Source organism: Aulostomus chinensis, chromosome 20 (genome assembly GCF_037954235.1).
Source record: "Aulostomus chinensis isolate RoL2024-O1b breed Wild chromosome 20, RoL_Achi_v1.0, whole genome shotgun sequence".
NCBI lineage: Eukaryota > Metazoa > Chordata > Actinopteri > Syngnathiformes > Aulostomidae > Aulostomus > Aulostomus chinensis.
The window spans coordinates 11,131,884-11,153,896 of record NC_141339.1 but is presented as its reverse complement, the minus strand read 5'-3'; the positions used below and the strand labels follow the sequence as shown (position 1 = coordinate 11,153,896).

General features: G+C 43.4%; 2 protein-coding genes across 3 annotated transcripts; both read left to right on the top strand.

Moving 5' to 3' along the window:
* Positions 1–12,142: 12,142 nt before the first annotated feature.
* Positions 12,143–16,243, top strand: actc1a (actin alpha cardiac muscle 1a). The gene is made up of 8 exons (XM_086188704.1): positions 12,143–12,181; positions 13,578–13,731; positions 13,832–13,960; positions 14,056–14,251; positions 14,358–14,519; positions 15,291–15,482; positions 15,727–15,908; positions 16,004–16,243. Exons 2-8 carry the CDS (start codon positions 13,603–13,605, stop codon positions 16,145–16,147), a joined length of 1,134 nt encoding a protein of 377 aa, XP_086044830.1. The 5' UTR covers positions 12,143–12,181; positions 13,578–13,602; the 3' UTR covers positions 16,148–16,243.
* A 2,900-nt stretch (positions 16,244–19,143) lies between these two features.
* LOC147242796 (inactive Rho GTPase-activating protein 11B-like) lies at positions 19,144–21,834 on the top strand. Of its 2 annotated transcripts, none has more exons than XM_086190168.1 (8): positions 19,144–19,412; positions 19,490–19,586; positions 19,666–19,922; positions 20,583–20,734; positions 20,831–20,938; positions 21,014–21,181; positions 21,255–21,345; positions 21,598–21,834. In XM_086190168.1, exons 1-8 carry the CDS (start codon positions 19,237–19,239, stop codon positions 21,680–21,682), a joined length of 1,134 nt encoding a protein of 377 aa, XP_086046294.1. In that variant the 5' UTR covers positions 19,144–19,236; the 3' UTR covers positions 21,683–21,834. The 2 variants fall into 2 exon arrangements, with proteins under 2 accessions (XP_086046294.1, XP_086046293.1); XM_086190167.1 differs by having other exon boundaries at positions 19,145–19,412; positions 21,571–21,834.
* The last annotated feature ends 179 nt before the right edge of the window (positions 21,835–22,013 follow it).

Below are 22,013 nucleotides of genomic sequence, written 5' to 3'. Positions count from 1 at the left end.
TACGGTTGCTAAGGGCGCAGCCAATTAAATGCTCAGCTCTGCTCCTCCCGTGGTTAAATGTGCTGGCTAGCGCCCCCTGTTGGTGTGGCTAACGAAATACTCATGACCCTTGAGAAAATTATAGTAATATTGTTCAGCAAAAGGATTTAAATGCATAAGACAGGAGGGTCATAACCATAACGATCAAATTGTGTGCCACAAATGCCAGATGAAACACACACAGAAGAGTAACTACATGGTCTTTTATTGTATATCATAGCAACAGGACTTTAAGTAAACTACCATTTATCAAGCACTCTTCAAACTGAAGTCACAAATTACTGTACAAGGTAGAAACACAGAATCCAACATACCAAACTGTCTAAGAATAAATGTGGATTTGCAGAGGTGTGCATAGAATACGCCCTGCGTGCAGGCATAATGAAATACATGCGCATGTAAGACAAACACCACAAATGAATAAAGACATTGAAGCATGCAGTTGCCCACCTGTACATACACGCTGATGGAAAAAAGAAAGATTAACTGTATTAACATGTTAGTTTTTCACCTAAAGAACAGACATGTATAGCATAATTATGGATTAAATAAGCAAATGTACATGTAGGACATATTTTTATACTTCTTGGATATGTCTTTGTATCTATAAGACATGCTGAATGCACCCCTTCACCACTGTGCCGCCATAGTCACCTAATTACTGTACTTAAATATTTCCTGTTGACGCTGAATTATACTTCTTCTCCGTTTCATTCCGGTGATTCAAAATGTAATTTTTACCTAGACATTAGTGATGGAGATACTTTACAGATGAAAATCCAAACAAAATGACAAGAGTAATATGTAATTAGTTGACAAAACAATCCCAACATTATAAAACACTCTATATAGTCCTATGAGAAGAGGCAACTGCTCCGTACATGTTCTCTTCTTGACCAAATAATTTTTTTCTGAATTCTATAATAGAAATAGTAGAGCCCCCTTGTGCCCGTGGAGAGAAAGCATATTTTGTGGCCATAATAACATATTTCTTGTGTGCAGACTCTGTCTTGTGGGTTCTGATTCCGAATTCAGTTTCCACCACTATTCAGAGAAAGTAGGTCAAGACCAGTAAATTGTAGTTAAATTTATGATACATCCATTGTTTGTGTGAAACGTCAGTATTTTGCTAAATAAATCTAATTTGGGGGCAGCACGGTGGAGCAGTGGTCAGCACTGTCGCCTCACAGCAAGAAGGTTCTGGGTTCGAGCCCCGGCTCCAGCACAGGATCTTTCTGTGTGGAGTCTGCATGTTCTCCCATGTTCTCTGGTACTCCAGCTTCCTCCCACAGTCCAAAGACATCAAGAGGGGACGAGGCTGATTGATACTCTAAATTGACTGTAGGTGTGACTGTGAGTGTGAATGGTTGTCTGTCTCTATGTGTTGGCCCTGTGATGGACTGTTGACCTGTCCAGGGTGAACCCCGCCTCTCACCTGAAGGCTGCTGGGATAGAGAGAGCCCCCCCCCACCCCCACACGACCCTGAACAGGAATAAGTGGAAGACAATGGATCGATGGAATTAGGTGACTAAGTATTCATATTCTGGGGGCGGCATGGCTCAGAGGTAGTGTGGCCATCTAGCAACTGAAGGGTTGCTGGTGCGATCCTCACTTCCCCCGCTGACCATGTCAAAGTGTCCTTGAGAAAGATACTGAACCCCATCAGAAAGCATTTCAGCTGTCCATTTATGTCCCACACCTTCACCTTTGTCCTTGCACAAGTGGCAGTTGTGAGTCCAGTCAAATCGTGGGCGAAGAGTTGAGTGTTTTATCATCTTACTTGCATTCATTGATACATTAATTCCATTTGGAAATGTAGCCTGCTTATGTAGAAAAGAGCCAGTTTACACTGTGCACTGCATAACAACTATCAGATAATATTTATGAAATTTATATGCTCTGTGTTAAGTGTATTACCCTTCTTGTATGTATTTTGATGTAAATCTCCAGTTTTAACAGCATCCACTGATGAAACTCCTCAACACACATACACACACACGCACACACGCACACGCACACGCACACACACACACACACACACACACACACACACACACACACACACACACACACACACTCACAGAAACACACTTGTAGGATTGTCCCGTAGATCCTCTCATGCTTCAGGATAATGAAGCGCTGACATGGAAACTTTCAAAGCACTCTATTTATTTATAGCGCTGACATTATCAGCCAAAAGGGTGTCATGGCGTCTGCGCTACACTGGTCCCAACATTTTAACTATCATACACTCCAAGCACCAAGATACTGAAGGAACCTGCTCAGAGCACGTTCAGCTGGTTCCAGAGTGAACCCGAGAGTTTGTTGGATATTGTTTTTCATTTGCGTTGACCACTGACTCTTATATTCAGGGTGATCAATTTCCTGGAAAGTTTTCTTCAGCTGATTGTTAGAAATGAAAAATAATGTATACAGTATATCCATTCATGTTTGATTAGAATGGGTATTTTGAGTGTAATTTGTCTGTTTGTCAGCAGAATACACAAATACTGTGAAGCAGATTGTCCACATATCAGCTGAAGTGATGTAGAATGGGCAAAAGACAACACTTCGAAATTTCCATGTTTCCCACAATCAGACTTAACTTCTGCAGTCACTTCCTCCAAGTCAGCCACTTGTCTGCTGGATCCCATCCCGACAAGCCTACTTAAGGATGCCTTCCCTCTAGTCAACACGTCCATATTAAATCAAATTAATCTTTCCTTAGTCACAGGTTACATGCCACAGGCCTTTAAGGTGGCTGTCATCAACCCTTTACTTAAAAAACCTTCTCTTGACCCAGATGTGTTAGCCAACAATAGGCCTATATCCAACCTCCCCTACATCTCCAAGATCCTTGAGAAGGTTGTCCTGGAGCAGCTACATGAACATCTGCACAGCAACGAGCTCTTTGAAGCCTTCCAGTCTGGATTCAGGGAACACCATAGCACTGAAACAGCACTGGTCAGAGTCTCGAATGATCTTCTTTTCTCTGTGCTTGTCCTTTTGGACCTCAGTGCTGCATTTGACACCATCGACCGCAGCATCCTACTTCAGAGACTAGACCATGAAATTGGGATTAAAGGAACTGCCCTAAAATGGTTTAAGTCATACTTATCAGATAGGTTTCTGTTTGTTAATGTTAACAGTGACTATTCAGAGTATAGCAGAGTTACATATGGTGTACCACAGGGTTCAGTTTTAGGACCGATTCTCTTCACTCTTTACATGCTCCCATAAGGTGACATAATACGGAAGCACTCGATCAACTTCCACTGTTATGCGGACAACACGCAACTCTACTTGTCGATGGAGCCAGACGACACAAGCCAGTTGACTAATCTGCAAGACTGCCTAAAAGACATTAAATCCAGGATGTCTTCTAACTTCTCACTGCTAAATTCAGATAAAACTGAGGTCATCATGTTTGGACCTAAACACCTCAGGGACACACTCTCTAACCAGATCACTACTCAAGATGGCGTCACCCTGACCCAGAGTACAACTGCAAGGAACCTTGGAGTCATTTTTGACCAGGACCTTTCTTTCAGCTCCCACATAAAGCATGTGACTCGGACCGCCTTCTTCCATCTGCGAAGTATCGCTAAGATTAGGAATATCCTTTCCCAGAGTGATGCTGAGAAACTGGTGCATGCATTTATCACTTCTCGGCTGGACTACTGCAACTCTCTCTTGTCAGGATGTCCTAAATACTCTCTAAAGAGTCTCCATCTGGTCCAGAACGCTGCAGCGAGGGTTTTGACGGGAGTTGAGAAGAGAGAACACATCTCTCCCACTTTAGCTTCTCTCCACTGGCTTCCTGTAGGATCTAGAATCGACTTCAAAATCCTGCTAACTTATAAGGCTCTCAATGATAAAGCTCCATCCAATTTGAAAGAACTCATTAGTCCCTACTGTCCCACCAGAGCACTCCGCTCCCAGAATGCAGGTCTTTTAGTGACTCCCAGTATCAATAAAAACAGACTGGGAGGTAGAGCCTTTAGTTACTGGGCTCCTCGACTGTGGAACCAGCTCTCTCCATGGGTCAGAGCGGCAGACACTTTAACAACGTTTAAGTCCAGGCTTAAGACTTTCCTTTATGACAGAGCCTTCAGTTAGGACTGGTTCAGGTAGCTCTGAACCATTGATAGCTATGCTGCTATAGGCTTAGACTGCTGGGGGACACATCAGGTTACATGGAGCCCTCCTCTCCTCTCCTCTCCTCTCCTCTCCCCCTCTCTCCTCCTCTCCTCCCCACACATTTTTGGAACTGTCATTACCATTACTTGTTGCACTTTGTAGTTTGGCCTTGGTGTCTCGCAGTCTCTCTGTGTTTCCACAGATCCACAAGAGCTCCAACTGCCATCTGCATTGCCCCCCCCCACCTCCCCCTTTTTTATCCCCTCCTATTACACCTGCCTGCGCTCCCATTCCATGAACCAGTCTGCCATCCAGTCCCCCATCAAGCTGGCTTGCTCTCCCTGCCTCCCCTTCCAGAAGCTTCCTACTTCAACTGTTATTAACATTTCCATGTTTCCCACATTTTGTATTGTAAACTGTTTTCATGTCTGTAACAACATCTACTGCACGTCTGTCCGTCCTGGGTGAGGGATCCCTCCTCTGTTGCTCACCCTGAGGTTTCTCAGATTTTTCCCTGTTAAAAGGGTTTTCTATGGAGTTTTTCCTCAGTCGATGTGAGGGTCTAAGGGCAGAGGATGTTGTTATGATGCCATGTGAAGCCCTTTGAGACAAAGTCTTTGTGAAAACGGGCTATACAAATAAAATTGCCTTGCCTTGAAATTTATAGAGCCACCCATGGGCGTGGTAGTGGGGGGAAAAGTGGACCTGACTACCCAGGGCCCGAGTAGGGAGAGGGGCCCATGAAAATCCTGATTTTTTTTTGTGTGATTTTTTTTTTTATTTCAAAGTAGAATAATCAGGAATAATCATATTCAGTAGAATTTCTTCTGCTATTAATTATGTGACCCCTGTCACACCGCTCCAGAGTGTAAATGTCAGAAACGAAGGCGCAGTTTTTAACGACTGCAATGCTCGATGGTTTCCTGGATGCTAAACAATTTTATGATCGTAACAGTGAATATCTGAAGTGTGACAGCGTACCATGGGACATGCTTTGATTTATGATTTTTTATTTTAAATAAATACCCCCTTTTTTTCTTCTTTTTTTCCCCCCACGCACCTTGTGCACTGGCATGGATAGGGGCCCACTGACATTGAGAGTGTACAGGGCCCAGAATTTGGTGCTACGCCCCTGGTGCCACTTAGTGGTGACAGGAAATGAAAATTTTTTTCCATTTTGATTTACTCCTAGTGGGACAGCCAGTGCTGCGTCCGAATTGCCAAGTAGGTTGGATCGTAGGTCGCAGAGTAGGTCGTAGGCTGTCCGAAACCACAACTGGCGCGAGTAGCGACCTACTTCGCAACCTAAATTCCAGCCTAAACACGCCCACATTGTAGGTCGGTTCAGGTGCATCCTATGGAGCAACCTATGGCCCACAATGCACCGCAGACTTCTTCTTCGTCCCCTAAAAACCTGTGGACCCGCAAGCCAAGTTTGCGCCAACAGTCTCCCATTCTTATGCAACACCAACATTCATAGTCGTTGTTGATGACTAAAGGTGTGTTCACACCAAACGCGACGTGTGTGAGCACACCTTTACAGGTGCGTTAATGTGCTTAATAATAGAGAATAAGTGAAAGGTGCGTTCAGAGTGGAGTGCAGTACGACAGTCAGGCCAGCAGGTGGGGCTTTCGTTGGTGCTGTCTACCTAATTGCAGTATCTGTGTTCTGCCAGCAGAGGTCGTGCTTCACCACCAATCGTGTCCGAATGGTACCGCCTGTTTAGGTTGTAGAAGTAGGCTGTAGCTGTAGGTCGTAGCAGTAGGACATAGGTTGCCACTTGGCAATTCGGACGCAGCCCAGGTCATCTCAAATGTGGTCAAAAACAACTTAAGAACTTAGTGAGGGGTTACAGCCAATTATGAACCCCACAAAGCCAGATCTTTAAAAAAAATTCTAACATTTGATAAGAGTGCCATCTAGTGGTTACAGGAAGTAGGTCTGACATGAACAAACATTTGTTTTGCAAAAAAATTACGCTGAGCTTTCTACACATGACTCATAGCAATGTAATAAGTGGGTGCTCTTCACCACCACAAAGTGGATGCAGGATATGACATTTACACTACAGTGCATGCAGGATTCACTTCCCTTTCACTCTCACAGCCACACACTTTTTTGGGGAGGGGGGTTGTCATCATTGCAGCTTTATTGCCCCTGCAATAATTTTTTAAATATCCCCTTTGCAAAGATATTCTCTCTAAGTGCTTCTAGTTTTTGTTCCATTAAATCATTTCATCCACAAAAAGGTATATTGTATAATAAGATCATATTTCAAATAATTCAAAACAACCTTTAAGAACTGCAATCACGTGGGAGTCGAAGTCACTGATCTCTTTGTAAATCACCTCACGCATGTATTTCACAGGATTCAAGTTATTCATCCATTACAATCTCATTACGTGTGACTATTTAAGTGCACTTACATAATCTCACATCAGTCTTAGTATATCTTTGCTGTCACATATGTCCACTCAACCTCACTGTGTAATGATGTATGAAGACAAAATGGCTTATTCAGATGAACATGTTAATCAACGTGCAGTAATCAGACTCTGCCAGACCGCCAGCTGCTCTCTGCATGCTTGTGGCACATTGGAGTAATGGCTGCTGGTGCCAAGGACAGCAATGCAAAAAGGGATTGTTCATTGTCATCAGCTGCCTCTGAAATCGACTCCTCTGTCACGACAACATTCGGGTATAATTAATTGTGTTGTTGGAATTGTCGGTCAGTCAAAAAAAAGGACAAACATCAATCTTTTTCAAAGTTTTAGCTCTGATACAATTTGACCACAAATATGTAGCAGCATGCTAAAATGATAGCAAATTTTGCACAGTTTATGGTTGAGTCCAGGGTGAGTATCAATGGCTATTATAAAGAATGTTCATCTTTTTTCTGTAGTTGTTCAGTAATATTAGTCTTTGAAGAGTACTGCAGCAACAAAACTCATAACATGGTAATGCTAGAGATCACACAACCATACGCTGTTGCTGCTGCAGGTTTTACTTTACCTTTCATGTATACCATCAAAATAATAAAGACACTGGTAATGGTACTCCTGGTTTACTGGGATGGAGTTTGTTTCCTGCAGTGTCCTGCTGACTGTTTGGCATTCACATGAAAACCCACAATTTCACAATTTCCACTGTAATAATTGTAACAGTTGTTACTAACTTGCAAAATACTCTCTAATGCTTCCTACATTTAGCAATAGTGACAACTTTTACATGGATCACTGAAGCCCTACTTCAAATATTAAAACACTAAAACAATGGGACAAAAACCACATTGCTCCTCCACGAACTGAGGTTCAACAATCACCCTGACCATCCTCTCCAGTACCCTGGCGTAGACCTTTCCTGGCAGGATGAGGAGTGTGATCCGCGATAGTTGGAACACACCCCTTTCTTAAAGATTGGGAACCACCACCCCATTATGCCACTCCAAAGGCACCGCCCCTGATGTCCACGCAATGTTGCAGAGATGTGGCAACCAAGATAGTCTCACAAGATCTAGAGCCTATAGACACCCAGTCTGGATCTCAACCACTGTGAAGTTGCTTGACTGAGTCGGCGACTTCTGCCTCGGAGATTAGATGACCCCCCCCCCCCCCCAAAGTACTCCGTCAACTCTGTTTCCTCCATGGAATACTTGTTGGTGGGATTGAGGAGTTCCTCAAAGTATTCCTTCCACAATCCAATTATCTCCCCAGTTGACGTCAGCAGTCTCCCGTCCCCACTGAAAACAGTGTGGGCAAGTTGCCCCCTCCCCCCCCGAGGCAACGTATGGTTTACCAGAACCTTTTCGGAGCTGACTGATAGTCATTCTCCATGGCCTCATCGAACTCTTCCCATGCATGAGTTTTTGCAACTGCCATGGCTGCGCACCGCTTGGGTTGCCGGTACCGGTCGTCTGCCTCTGGAGAACCACAGACCAGCCACACCCTGTAGGCCTCCTTCTTCAGCCTGATGACCGCTGTGACCAGCCCCAGCAGCCTTATGACTGCAGCTCACATCATCCGCCTCGACAATGGAAGAGCAGAACATGGTCCATTCGGACTCAATGTCCCCCTCTACCCCCGTAATGCAGTCAAAGCTCTATCAGAGGTGGGAGTTGAAGATCATCCTGACAGGTTCTTCTGCTAGGCATTCCCAGCAAACCGTCACCCAGCCTGGCGGGGCCCCAATACCCCTCCGGGTTGGGTACACAAACTCCTAGTTCTTGTTTCCATGAAGGGTCTTTTGAGCTGTTCTTTGTCTGGCCCTTCGCCTCGGACCAGTCTGCCTTGGATGACCCTACCAGGGGCAAAATGCCCCCGACAGCATAGCTCCCAGGATCATTAGGGCACTCAAACTCCTCCACCACAGTAAGGTGATGGTTCCAGGAGGAGTGCATTAAACCTAAAAAGATAAAATCTTATGTTCATAAGACACTTACATGAAAGCCAGAATAAATAATCAGGTTTTTAGTTTGAAAGTATTAATATCTTTAGCACCTATCATATCCTCCTGCAGGCTGGTCCAATGTTTCTGAGGATAACATAAATCATTTTGATTCCAGTCAAGTTTCCAAATGTATGTATTGCCAAGTATATTAGCCATACCAAATGAACATTAACTCTGGAACATCATGCTGCTGTATATTGCCTAAAATCACATAAAAGTCATGCCTGGTTGAGCCATGAACCATAATTCCTTGGCCTCATTTCTTATAATTCAGCTAGACAATAACAGTTTCGCAGAAACATTCCTTCATACCACAGACATGGAATTATGTATAACTGTATGTTTTCTGACTGTTTGATCCAATTAGAAGGAGCAGAAGATTGGGTGATACAGTTGCATGCACTCAAGCGGACAGGATGGGTGGATGACACCAGCTACAGTAAAAGTATTGAGCAGCACCCACACCCTAGGAAGATGAATGCATGGTCCACTGACTTCAGTACATGTAAAAGTCAGCAGAAAAAGAAAATTAGTTTCCCACGTTTTGGTGCAAGAAAAATGTGAATGAGCAACTCTTTTCTTCTTGTGTGCTGTACCGTGGACGTAGGAAGAGAGGACATTCTAGATGCTGCAGAGGCGCATTTTAACTAAATCACTCAGTCACTCAGCGACCACTGAGGCTGTAATCACCTTTGGTGTCAAGCCAAAAACACATCTGCAAAAACATGTATTTTAAATAGAAAACAAAGAAGACACTATTAAACAGCAATTGTGGCTAACAGCTGCTGAAGAGCATGAGTGTGTCGAAAAAGAAATCTGTGTGTGTGTGTGTGTGTGTGAGTGTGTGTGTGTGTGTGTGTGTGTGTGTTGGGGGAGGATAAGTAGGGGGTATGGAGAGAGGGCAGCTGTCAAGACAGACAAACCGTTTGCTTCCTACATTTCCTTATAAGGTCGACTATCCCTCAAAATCATGACCCATTTGAGCCCAATCTGCTTGATCCTGATAAAGACCTGGTGGTAAAGATAGGACTCTGCCAAAAGGTGACTTGTCTACTTGAGGGGAGCTGTTGACAAAACACAGCACCCGTTTTCATCCAGAACTTGTGCTAGGGACATTTTTCTCACCAATGTGCAGTAGTTTCGTTTTTTTTTTCTGAGTTTAATCCTACATTTGCTTAGTTCGGTCATCGATCTCGTATTATGACTGTTGGGGAAACAAAAGTCAAAGCATCTCCAAGCTACTCGTTGTACTTTTTGTTATTTCTAGCAGAGATGGAGGATATGATGTAAGTGATGTAGGTGGAACATACTGTTTGTAATCGATTTAAAATGTGATGCTTGTACAACCCATTAGAAGGCAAAGCCACCCTGAAATACTGCTGCTGTAGCTGATGCTGTAAAAATATATATATAGAAGCCTGCCTGTGGCCAGTGGAGCTGGGATCACGCATAATCCATGTGTAGCACATCCATCTCCTGTTCCCCCATCAATTCCACAGGATAGGGCTGATCCATAAGGGTTTCTGTCATTACCCCCCCATCCCAAAAAAAGCACACAAAACATCAGATCCTGTATGCAATTGATACACAAGTCCTCTTCAGTTTGATAGCTGTTGTTTTTTTCTAGTCGAGTCTTAAATCTTAGTTCACCTGTAAGAATAATTTCTCACTGTGTATCTCAGTGAGAAAGGGGTTTATTATTAAGATTTTATAACCTCATTTGAAGAAGTAATCTTACTGCTTTGAAATATTATATTACTTCTTACAAGCACAAAAAAAAATTCCATTGGGATGTTTTTTTTCAATATGAAGCGAAATGAGTTTTTTGGCTCAAAACTTTATGTGACTGTTGTTGTTTTCATACAGGCCTGTTTTGTTCGAATGATATTCTCTTTCTGGATGACTGGCGTCATCTGTCTTTTCTTCTATTTCCACAACACTTTTCAATATTTCAGCAATTCAAAATAATTTGTTCATCTGTCACGTAAAGGCTCAGGATAGAAATAGACAAGTATGTTAGTTTGGCCTCTCACAGAGGCGCATTACAGCACAGGGCTACAAATGGAATATTTCAGCGTGTTGATGGTGCGGGAGGTATTTACATTCTTATTGCCCTCACAGAGCAGAGCAGAGGGCTGATAGGTCGACGTAGATGACGAATAAGGAGCCTGAGCCTGTCTACACGCTGTCTGTGGTGACATGCAGCCACTGGCACCTGTTACACACCATTTCCCTAAAAGGAGAGACTGGAGCCAATCAGAGTGGAGAACCGGCCCAGTCGCTGGCTGCACAGGACATCCCAGGGATCTGTCGTCTGGTAGAGGTCTGGGCCCTGGCCTCAGCTACCTCCCACCCTTCTTCCTACCCCCCTTATACAATACTGCCTCTCAGCTGTCTGGCATGTTTTTGGCCCCCCTCTCTACACATGCCATGACGCTGGTGAACAGTCACAGCCAAGTCCCCTTAGACGGCTCCTTAACCAGATTGCTCAGACAAGATCTTGTATTACCATCAGTGCCTCTTGTCCCCCCTCCCCCTGTGCCCCGTGGGGGCTTAGTCATATTAACACATCCTTAAGGACCCTGAAGGAAGCTCCAGGGAGCATGAGTGGAGGAGAAATGCTGCTGTGTATGACGCAGCTATGTGATGAAACGAGAAATTTCTTAAAGTCTAGCATTTATTGTTACATTATATTTCAAACTAGAGGGGAGTGGATGAGAGTGTATCTCTGCCAGGGCAAACTCTAAGCCAATGTAAAACGAGGTGTTGCTAGAGAACAGGTACGTTATGTTAATGTGCTCGATGAAAAGAAAACGGTGTAATACTGATGTTACGTTAGGCTTACTTCCTGTAACCATGAGACTGACTTGAGTTCAGCTAAATTCAGGTCACGACCCTCATCACACTTGTGAAGCTTGGATCTTCACAAATGGAGTCAAGTTACTACTTTTTCCTGTTTTATGGTAGAATATCAAATTTGCCGCCATGACACGGTAACGCCATTTAATGGAAATTCAGTCTTTTCCCATTGCCACCAAGTGGCACTTAAATAGGCTCTTCCTTGGTCCATACTTCAACTGCCACCAAGTTTTGAGAAAATTTTATCAGAATTTGTAGGTAATACTAACACAAGCCAGATTATTATGGATTAAATAACAGCCAAATCCTCACGGATTCATTATCCAAACCACTAATATGTTGTAATATGTCCCAACTGTCAATATGGAGATCTGAGCATCATAAAACTCACAGTGAAAATATATGTCCGTAACCCATCCTAGTAACATTAAACCATCCCTTACGGTTACAGTCTTCATGAGACTACGCCATAATCCCTTTATTTTCCAAGGTAACGTCTCTCCAGTTTGGTGGCGTCCCTGACACAGGATCCACTTTACTGAACCATTTTACGAAGCAGCACTTATTTGGGCTTGTGTGAACTCCTGAGTCCGCCCACCAGCCCCCAGCCTCATGGAGCTGGGACATATTTAAGGACCCCCTTGCACCCTCGCCCTTTGTCCCAGTGGAAACTCCAGTCTTGTGGTGATCTCTTGGTGAGTCCTCTTGCAATCTTTGCTGCTGTGCTTCGGGAGTTTTGCTTTGAGGGCAGGGATGATTAGATATGGCTGCTGTAGGTGCTTTTTACTGCCTCAACATGATTTTAGCAAGAGGTCGCAGGACAGAAGAAGGGTTTGATCAGAGATGACATTTTTGATGATGAGAACTGAGCACCAGCTGGTGAGAAATAGTTGAAAATGACTGATAAATCAGGCAGATTTGTGACTTTCACTCAGCAGCTTAGGGAAGGATGTGAGGTTTAGGATGCAGTGATGGGATGCCTGCCTGGAGTTGAAGGCTTGCAGCAGTTAAATACAACCCAAGGATGAGATAATTGATCAGGTTTTACATTACGTACATCAAAAATGACTACATGCTCCGTTCAAGATAATTTTATCTATTTATATAAAAGAATTCAGAGAAAATTTTCAATGCTGGGATGAAAACATTTGGTGCTTTACCACCTGCAGGCTTGGAGACACTTTTTAGTCTCAACTAGGCTTTCCTGGTGAGATGAGAAATTAAATAAAAGATAGAAATGTATTTACTCAATAGTTAAAGTAAATTTTAAGCATGCATTGAACCTGATTACTGGAAACCAAATGATACAAATTGCCTCTACAAGAGTAACACATACCTACAGGCACTTATTGCAAACATTTTAGCTCAATGACAAGATATGTGGAGTTGTACTTATCAAAGCTGTTTTAATGGAATTAGCGAGATTTAATGAATGAATAAAATATATGTGAAGTTAAGTCGGATGCTCGAGCTCTGGTCAGGAAATGTCAGCATGTGTAGAGTTGATGTAAAATGTCAAAAAAACCAGCATGAAATCTTACCCTCTCTTAGCCAATCAGTTTAATTTCCTCGAAACATCAGAGTGACGCAGCACCAAAGGTGACAGACTGATAGCCCGCAAAAGAAGCTGTGAAAATTAGACTTACAGATGTTGTGGGTGGCCAAAGAGCCTGGAAGGATCTCAGCACCTGTCTGGCTCTAAACAGAGGGGTTCACTATGGGGGCAACAGCTGAGGAGAGACCCAGGCTTTCAATGCCACTTGTCAAACAGCACACCGTCTCAGCTGTTAAGTGGCTCTGGCTTAACGATGAGATGCACAGGAGGGATTGTGGGGGGGTGATGAGGGTCCCGACGCTGAAAATAGACCAGCGGGTGTGCTAGTTGGGGGGGGGGGGGGGGGGGGGGGATTGAGCCATGTCCTCTTTTGGCTCTTCAGGCAGCTGTAAGAGATTGTAGCACTCAGAAGCATCATCAGAGTGCTACATTGTTATTTGGTGTTGTATGTTCTACATTAGATGATCGTCCACGTCGACTCGAAATGGATTTGAACACATTTACTAAGATGTTGTTGCTATTTCTCTGTTATGCAGAAGGCCAGACTTGAAAAGACCAAACATGTGTGACGACGACGAGACCACCGCCCTTGTGTGCGACAACGGTTCTGGCCTGGTCAAGGCTGGGTTTGCTGGTGATGATGCTCCCCGTGCTGTCTTCCCATCCATTGTTGGACGTCCCCGTCACCAGGTCAGAGCCTTCACAAGGCCATAAGAGAGTTTTATTATGGGCCTTCTTTGTGTGTTTACCTTGTTTCAGAGTTTCTCACATGTATTTGCTCTGTTCTCAGGGTGTGATGGTGGGTATGGGTCAGAAGGACAGCTATGTGGGAGATGAGGCCCAGAGCAAGAGGGGTATCCTGACTCTGAAGTACCCCATCGAGCATGGCATCATCACCAACTGGGATGACATGGAGAAGGTGGGACTTGCCGAAATATAGAAATATACCCATATTCTAGCCCAATTCTGTGTCACCTTACATAAATTCCTCACCTTTGTGTTGTGGTTTTACAGATCTGGCACCACACCTTCTACAATGAGCTCCGCGTGGCCCCAGAGGAGCACCCCACTCTGCTGACTGAGGCCCCCCTCAATCCCAAGGCAAACAGGGAGAAGATGACCCAGATCATGTTTGAGACCTTCAACGTCCCTGCCATGTATGTGGCTATTCAGGCTGTGCTCTCCCTGTACGCCTCTGGTCGTACCACCGGTGAGGTTCCGCCAATGTCTTCAATACAATGATGCAACTTTGCAGGCCATTGAGGAATCATTTCCTTTGAGATGTCTTATGACAATTGTCCTCTTTCTCTGGACAGGTATTGTGCTGGACTCTGGTGATGGTGTGACCCACAACGTGCCAATCTATGAAGGTTATGCTCTGCCACACGCTATCATGCGTCTGGATCTGGCTGGTCGCGATCTGACCGACTACCTGATGAAGATCCTGACTGAGCGTGGCTACTCTTTTGTCACAACTGGTAAGATTACAGGAATTCCTAAAAATTTAATAGAAGTAAAAAAAGCATAGCATTAAGACGCATTTTGGGGGTTTATATAAACTGATAAAAAGATTTACTTTTCAATCATTGAGTTTTGGTGAGACTATTTCACTTTTGTTGACTAGCATCTGTGAATAACAACATAAGGATATTTGCTAATCAAATCCTGACAACTATTACATTAATTTGCTATTGCAGTCAATTAACTAGTTTTTCACAGTGACGCTGAGTTACATTTGTCTCAATTAAGCTGATATTAGCCAAGTTTTAAGTAATAAGTGGCTAAGACGGTGAAATAATTTATGACAAGTTAATCTGTATTTTAATGACAAACATAAATGACGTATGATGCAAAGGGTGAACTGTCAGTTTCTCCACAACACTGAGATAAATTTAGCCAAATTTGGCCATTAGTTACTCCCGGCTTAACCAATTTTCTAGCATTACATGAAGAAAAATCATAGTTAAATGCAAATAAATATCTTAATTTGCTATTGCTAATGAAAAACCAAAGGGCGTTCAAGAAGGCATGTCTTACAATCAAGTTTTCCATTATTTGAAGCTATTTTGAAATAAATTCAGCTAAATTTAGCTGATATTAGTGATGAGAAACTGGTTTTGTGTGACTTCAGAGCTTCTTCTGTGAGAGAAATTGTTTCTTCTCAACCACTGTCATTGACACACAATAGCACGTTTGTTGGAGATGTATCAGTGTTGCCAATCTAGCTCATTAAACCTTCTCTCCTTCAGCCGAGCGTGAGATTGTGCGTGACATCAAGGAGAAGCTGTGCTATGTCGCTCTGGACTTTGAGAATGAGATGGCAACCGCTGCCTCCTCATCCTCTCTGGAGAAGAGCTACGAGCTGCCCGACGGCCAGGTCATCACCATTGGCAACGAGCGTTTCCGCTGCCCCGAGACCTTGTTCCAGCCTTCCTTCATTGGTGAGTTATGACAGTTGTCCAGCACTCTCCAGATGGGATTACCGCCTCAGAGACACCTCCTTGCCAGCTATACAGTAGTTTGCTTTATTGTATATGTGAGTTTACTCCCCCTAGTGGCAAATGGATACATATTGACAATCAGAAAATGTGTTATTCAGTAAAAGACACTCCATTCTTATAAATATTTCCAATATCTTAGCACATTTATCACCTGCGTTAACCTCTCCTCTCCTCACCTGCTCAGGTATGGAGTCTGCTGGTATCCATGAAACTGCCTACAATAGCATCATGAAGTGTGACATCGATATCCGTAAGGACCTGTACGCCAACAATGTGCTGTCCGGTGGTACCACCATGTACCCTGGTATTGCTGACCGTATGCAGAAGGAGATCACCGCCCTTGCCCCCAGCACCATGAAGATCAAGGTTAGCACTTATAGAGCAGCACAGAAGGGTTAAATCCCATCGTTTGGTCCCTGGTTCTGTTACTAACATCTGCTCCTCCTATGCACCATCTTTAGATCATCGCCCCCCCTGAGAGGAAGTACTCAGTCTGGATCGGAGGTTCCATCCTGGCTTCCCTGTCCACCTTCCAGCAGATGTGGATCAGCAAGCAGGAGTACGATGAGGCTGGCCCCTCCATCGTCCACAGGAAGTGCTTCTAAATTTTCGTTCAGCACCAACAACCCCACACCAACTGCACCAACTTTCCTGACATTTCTACTGTGTCTTTTGCTGTACATACATGTTCTATTGTAATAAAAATAGTTGCTTTAACAGAAATCTGGAGTGTGGGAGTATTTATACACAAATATTTCCATGAACATGGCTCCAATTTTTTTTTTTTCCCCCTGAGGGCTGAAACAGCCAGGGATTTTTGTACCAGTGAAATATTTTTTTACCCTTCAGGCCCATACGGAACCCTAGCGACAAAATCATTACAGAAAGAGACAAACAGTGCAGACAAGACATACAGATGCAAAAAAGTCTCAAAATTCCATCCATTTTCTATGCTGCTTATCCATGAAAGGTTACAGGGGCTGGAGCCTTTCCCAGCTGACATTGGGTGAGAGGCCAGGTTCACCCTGGATGGATCGCCAGTCCAACTTGGACATGGTCACCGGGGGAAGTGAGGATCGAACCAGCAACCCTTTGTTTGCTAGACGCCCATGCTACCTCCAAACCATGCCACCTGTGTCAAAATTCTTTCCTTCAAAAATTCTCCTTCCTTTATGAATGCAGACTGTCAACTAAGTGGAACACATATGAGACAGCAAACAGAACTTTAAACCAACCAGCCATCAACTTTGTTATTTGCACATATGCAGTGATGGGAATAACGGCGTTAAAATAAACGCTGTTACTAACAGCATTACTTTTGTCAGTGACGGGTAATCTAACTAATTACTTTCTCCATCGTTACAACGCCTTTACCGTTACCAATACGCCATGACTATGCATTACTGAAGCGACTCATTGAAGCTGTCATAGGCTCACACAGATGAGAGGAGGGGTGAGAGAACCGCCTAAGTAACGATGATTGGCTAAGAGAGAGTAAGACTTCATGTTGAGCCAATTAGAGACATCAGGTGGGCGGGTGTTTACACACAAACCCATCACGTAACAGCACACACGCATAAACTACTAGAGTTGGCGCGTCCGGAGTCGCGGGGAAAGATGGCGTTTTCAAGATGGAAGTATAGGCAGTACTTTAACTTCATGGAGGTTAAAGGTAAAAATGTAGACGTTGAGTGGACGTTATGTCGTCCCAGAGCAGAGCAGCGAGGCCGTCAACGTCCAATATAAGGAACTCCAATTTAGTGAAGCGCCTCTGGACGGCCCGCGCTTCTACTAAACTAGCGGCCAGAAACACCGTTGACGCCGCTAATGGTGGTAGCAAGCAGGTGCTGTTAAGGTGAGCTCGGCTAACAGAGAAGGACACGGAGCCGCGCCGTCCAAGCAGCCACAGCTGGATTTTTCTGAAATAAAGAAAAAAACAAAACAAATTCTTTGACATTTTTAAACTTAAAAGAAAAAAAGAGTAACGCGATAGTTACTTTCCCAGGTAACTAGTTCCTTTCATAGTGGAGTAACTCAGTTACTTTTTGGGAGAAGTAACTAGTAACTATAATTAATTACTTTTTCAAAGTAACGTGCCCAACACTGCACATATGCGTATCCAGCGCGTTTGTTGTCCTGCAATCATTGGAGCCCCAACAGTAACACACTGCGCTCACAGGCGAGCCATTTGTCTGAAAGAACTGCCAATTCATGTCATATGATTTCAACAGCATCTTGGGTTAGCAGATTAAAAAAAAAAAACCTGAAATGCTCTGATGCCTCTGTTTAAGTGATATTTTTCCTTTGACTTTGTAAAGGCTGCGTTATTTTTGATTGCTAATAATTCAGATACAGTCACTGCCGGGGCTGTGCAACGTGCTGGTCAGGTGAACCGTTTGGGATAAAGGCGAAATAAAGAAGCGCTGCTTTATCTCACTTCATTCCACATCTATGGTGTGAGTTACTGTTAAAGGTTTGGTGCGGTCCAAATGTTTGTTTCTCATGGGCCAGACCTCCCTTTTTTATTGCGTTGTACTTATATGTGTGCAAGAATAAAATGATTCAAGAATATCTTTTTTTGTTTTTTCAATTTTGTTGGTTCAAAAGGTACAAAAACCCATCAAAAGCGTTTTTTTGTTGTTGTTGTTTTTGTTTTTCTCAGGTGGGGCTGGTTATTCCTGTTAGCGGTGATATAAAATAGCAGAATCAAGATTGCATCTTTTTTGTAAAAATGACAGAAATCAAACATGGTTTAAAAATGCCAAATAAAATGTTTTACTTTCAAAGCTAGGCTGCACGGTGGTGCAGTGGTCGGCACTGTGGCCTCACAGCAAGAAGGTTGTGGGTTCGAGTCCTGGCTTGGGCGTGGGATCTCCATGTTCTCCCCGTGTCTGTGTGGGTTCTCTCTGGTACTCCGGCTTCTTTCCACCATCCAAAGACATGCAATTTGGGAACGAGGCTGATTGATACTCTAAATTGACCGTAGGTGTGACTGTGAGTGTGAATGGTTGTTCATCTCTGTATGTTGGCCCTGCGATGGACTGGCGACCTGTCCAGGGTGTACCCTGCCTCTTGCCCGTTGACGCTGGGATAGACTCCAGCCCCCCCAGGGGCTGTAGGAATAAGCGGAAGATGACGATGGACTTTCAAAACTAAAACTTAACAATTCTTTATCCAGTGCAAGATGAAATGACACGGGATTACGAGGACTAACCCAACAATACTTTGAATAAGCACTAAGAAGAAAGTGAAACATGCTGCAAGATGCCTTCCTACCACAATGGATGCTGAGTTTATACTTTGCAGTCTCCGTTTTCAGGAAACACTTCATTCAAATCAATGTAAGCGTAAGCACAGAGAAAACGATAGGTTTTTAGATTCATGCTCAAATATTTCACTGTTGAGGTTTCCTGTGGCGGGATGACTTATTTTGTCAGATTACATCATCACATCTTTTTTTGTTTTAGCAAATTAAATCGGATTTTTACTACATTAGGTGTTTTCAGTTTGAGGGCTTGTTATTTTGTCGATGTAACCTGAACACAACTCTGTCACCTGCCACAGGTGATAGGAATGAACATAATAAGCCCCGCCTCTTTGACACGCTGGTGATTTTACCAAACCAGCAGTAGACATTATGGTGTCTGAGGCGGAGGAACGTGTTTGTTTTTAAAGTTTCTTATCGGTTCAAATCATGAAGGTCACAGACAGTAATGTGATTCAGTTTCACCTCCTCGTCATTTATGGGATTACCGTGAAGAGTTTGGAGAAGAAAAAGGAGAGACTCTTTGTCAGTGGTACAAAGATTTTTGGTGTTCCTCTGGAGAACATGCGGAGGTGCTACCTTCCTGAGTTTGGCCTTGTACCCTGGTGAGTGTGAGAACAGCTGGATTATGTGAAGAAAATGTATGAGATTGTCTTTGACAGCTGGTGCGAACGTGTCTCAGCTTTCTGGTGGATGCTTGTTCGTTTCTTCTGGAGCGTGCTGGGACTGTGGGCCTGTTCAGGAAACCAGGCTCTCTTCCTCGCATCAAGACCCTTAGGGTAAGATTGTTAGGTTTCAGCAATAGCACCATCTGGTGGTTTGCTGTGATACTACGCTTACTATTCCATCTGGTTTCAGGCCAAGTTGAACCGTGGCGAAAGCTGTCTTTCCACAGCCCTCTCCTACGACGTGGCTACTCTCATCAAGCAGTTTTCCAGGGAGTTGCCAGAACCCTTGTTCCCCCCAGAGCTCCATGCAGCTCTGCTGAAGGCCCAGGTGCTCCCCACCCCGGAGGACAGGACCTCCGCCCTCCAGCTGCTGTCCTGTTTGCTTCCCGCCAGAAACTCCTCCTGTCTGCATTACCTGTTTGACTTCCTGTTCAAGGTGTCCCAAAGGTTAGAGACACTACTGAGGACACGAGACATTTCAGCCCTCATTCTGGAATGAGAGAAGTCATCTTCACCACAGCGTCTATCAGAATTATTTTATTGATCAGTGTTCCATAATGAAAACATTTCACTGTCTGTTGAAATACAAGACTTTTTTTTTTAAAGACTTTAAAACTTTTAAAAATGTTTTATATTATTTATAAACAGTCATGTCTTTTTACCGACTGGAAATTTTGAATGGTAACATTATTGACTGTTAAGCTCTTTTTTTTTTTTTTATCTGTTCTTGACAGTAATGCGAATAAAAATGGATCGAGAATAATATAACAATGGTTACAAAAATAAGGATAATAAAAACAATTGCATAGCGCCTTCATCTTATAAAATGCAGCTGAAAGTAATGTAAAATAAAAGTGAAAAACAAATAAGATAATAAAACCAATGAGAAAAGACTTAAAAAGACCTCACAATGGCATTTATACTGATGGTAAGAAGATGAAATGGCGACTTAAAATCTGCAGCCATTTCTAATCAGCGGCAAGCAGGTTTAGCCCCTCCTCTTTTAGGAGCTAAATGACCTGATGCTCTTTAGCTGAGATTATAAAACTACTCAAGAAAAACAGTAAAGCGCCCTCTGTTCTTATCTTCTCTCTGAACTCCTGTCAGGTGTGATGAAAACTTGATGACCAGCTCCAATCTGGCCACAGTCTTCGCTCCTTGTCTTCTTCCGCCTCCGAACAAGGCAGAGATGTCTGAGGGGCGTCTTGAACTCCGAGTGCTTGTCCTGCGCACCTTCATTGAGAATCCTCACTTATTTGGTAAAAAACCTTAATGGGATGCTGTGCTTGAATAATAGATTTTAAAATTTATTTATTTTTTTTATTGCTTGAACACCTGTTATGTGTGATCCGCAGGCGTGATTCCCAAAGTTGTGATGGACAGTATGGAATTTCTGACGAGCTTCCATCTTGTGAGGGATACACACTCAAAGAGAGGACAGAGGAAGAGACACAGTTTTAAAGGTAAAAACTGACACGCACAGATTTGTTTCCCGCCTCGAGCGCTCTTTTCATCTTATTTTCCTCAAATGCATAAAGTGACGCGAAAGACCGTGCCCTGGATGCAAGGGAGGTCAAAGGTCAGACAACCAGCCGCTGAGACGAGCCGGGAGTCAGTCTCAGGAGAGAAACCAACCCTCAGGAGAAGCCTCGGCCTGGAGACGTTCCCCAGTGTTCAGTTTTTTAGAACCTGTATGACTTGTGAAGGTATAGATACAATGTATAGAATCACAGTTGCTGTGGTGAATTTCTGTTTTGGTATGAAACTCATATTTTACAGAACAAGATCCCGGATCAGCAGCAGCCATCTTGGGTGGTTCAAATCTTTGTGGCGAAGAGGAACACAAGACGCCACACGGGAGGGCGAAAAGGTGCCTGCTAACTTGATGAGCCGGCTGCTCTTTCAAAGCTCAGACTTCCTTAATTCTGTATTAATTTCTTTTTGCCTGATTGGTTCTATTTGTGGAACCTGCCCCCCCCCACACACACACACACACACTCATGAACAGTACGCACCATTTTCACAGTTTGTATATTCACATTTTTCAATGCAAATTCCTTGTTTGTGCATGAATTCCTGATGGCGTTGCTTGCAGAGACCTGCGTCTTGGTTATTTCCCCAGGATGGCCAGAGGACAAGGATCTCCGGTGCTCACCAGGGTTGAGAAGCAGCAGTTGGCACCTTTGAGTAGATGTTCTTCTCTCTGATGTTTTTTAATGGTCGTCATCATCAGTTCATATTACGTCATATTGTCTCAGATCAGATAATTTATATTTTAAAAGTTCTCCATTTTAATGTATACTCTTGTATGGATATTGTTTTGCGTACTTTAGGTCAAGTGAATAAATATTCTCCATTGGTTCTTTTATCTGCATGCAAAGAAGCACTTGAAGAGGATGTTTTTCCTTTATAAGAAATTTGTCTTTCAATTTTAAAAGGTCGTGAATATAAAGAACCGAGATGCAGCAGTTAATTTTTCAACAGCTTCATTTTGGATGGAAACAAACTCCATTAAGGAAAAGTATAAAAGTTTCTCCA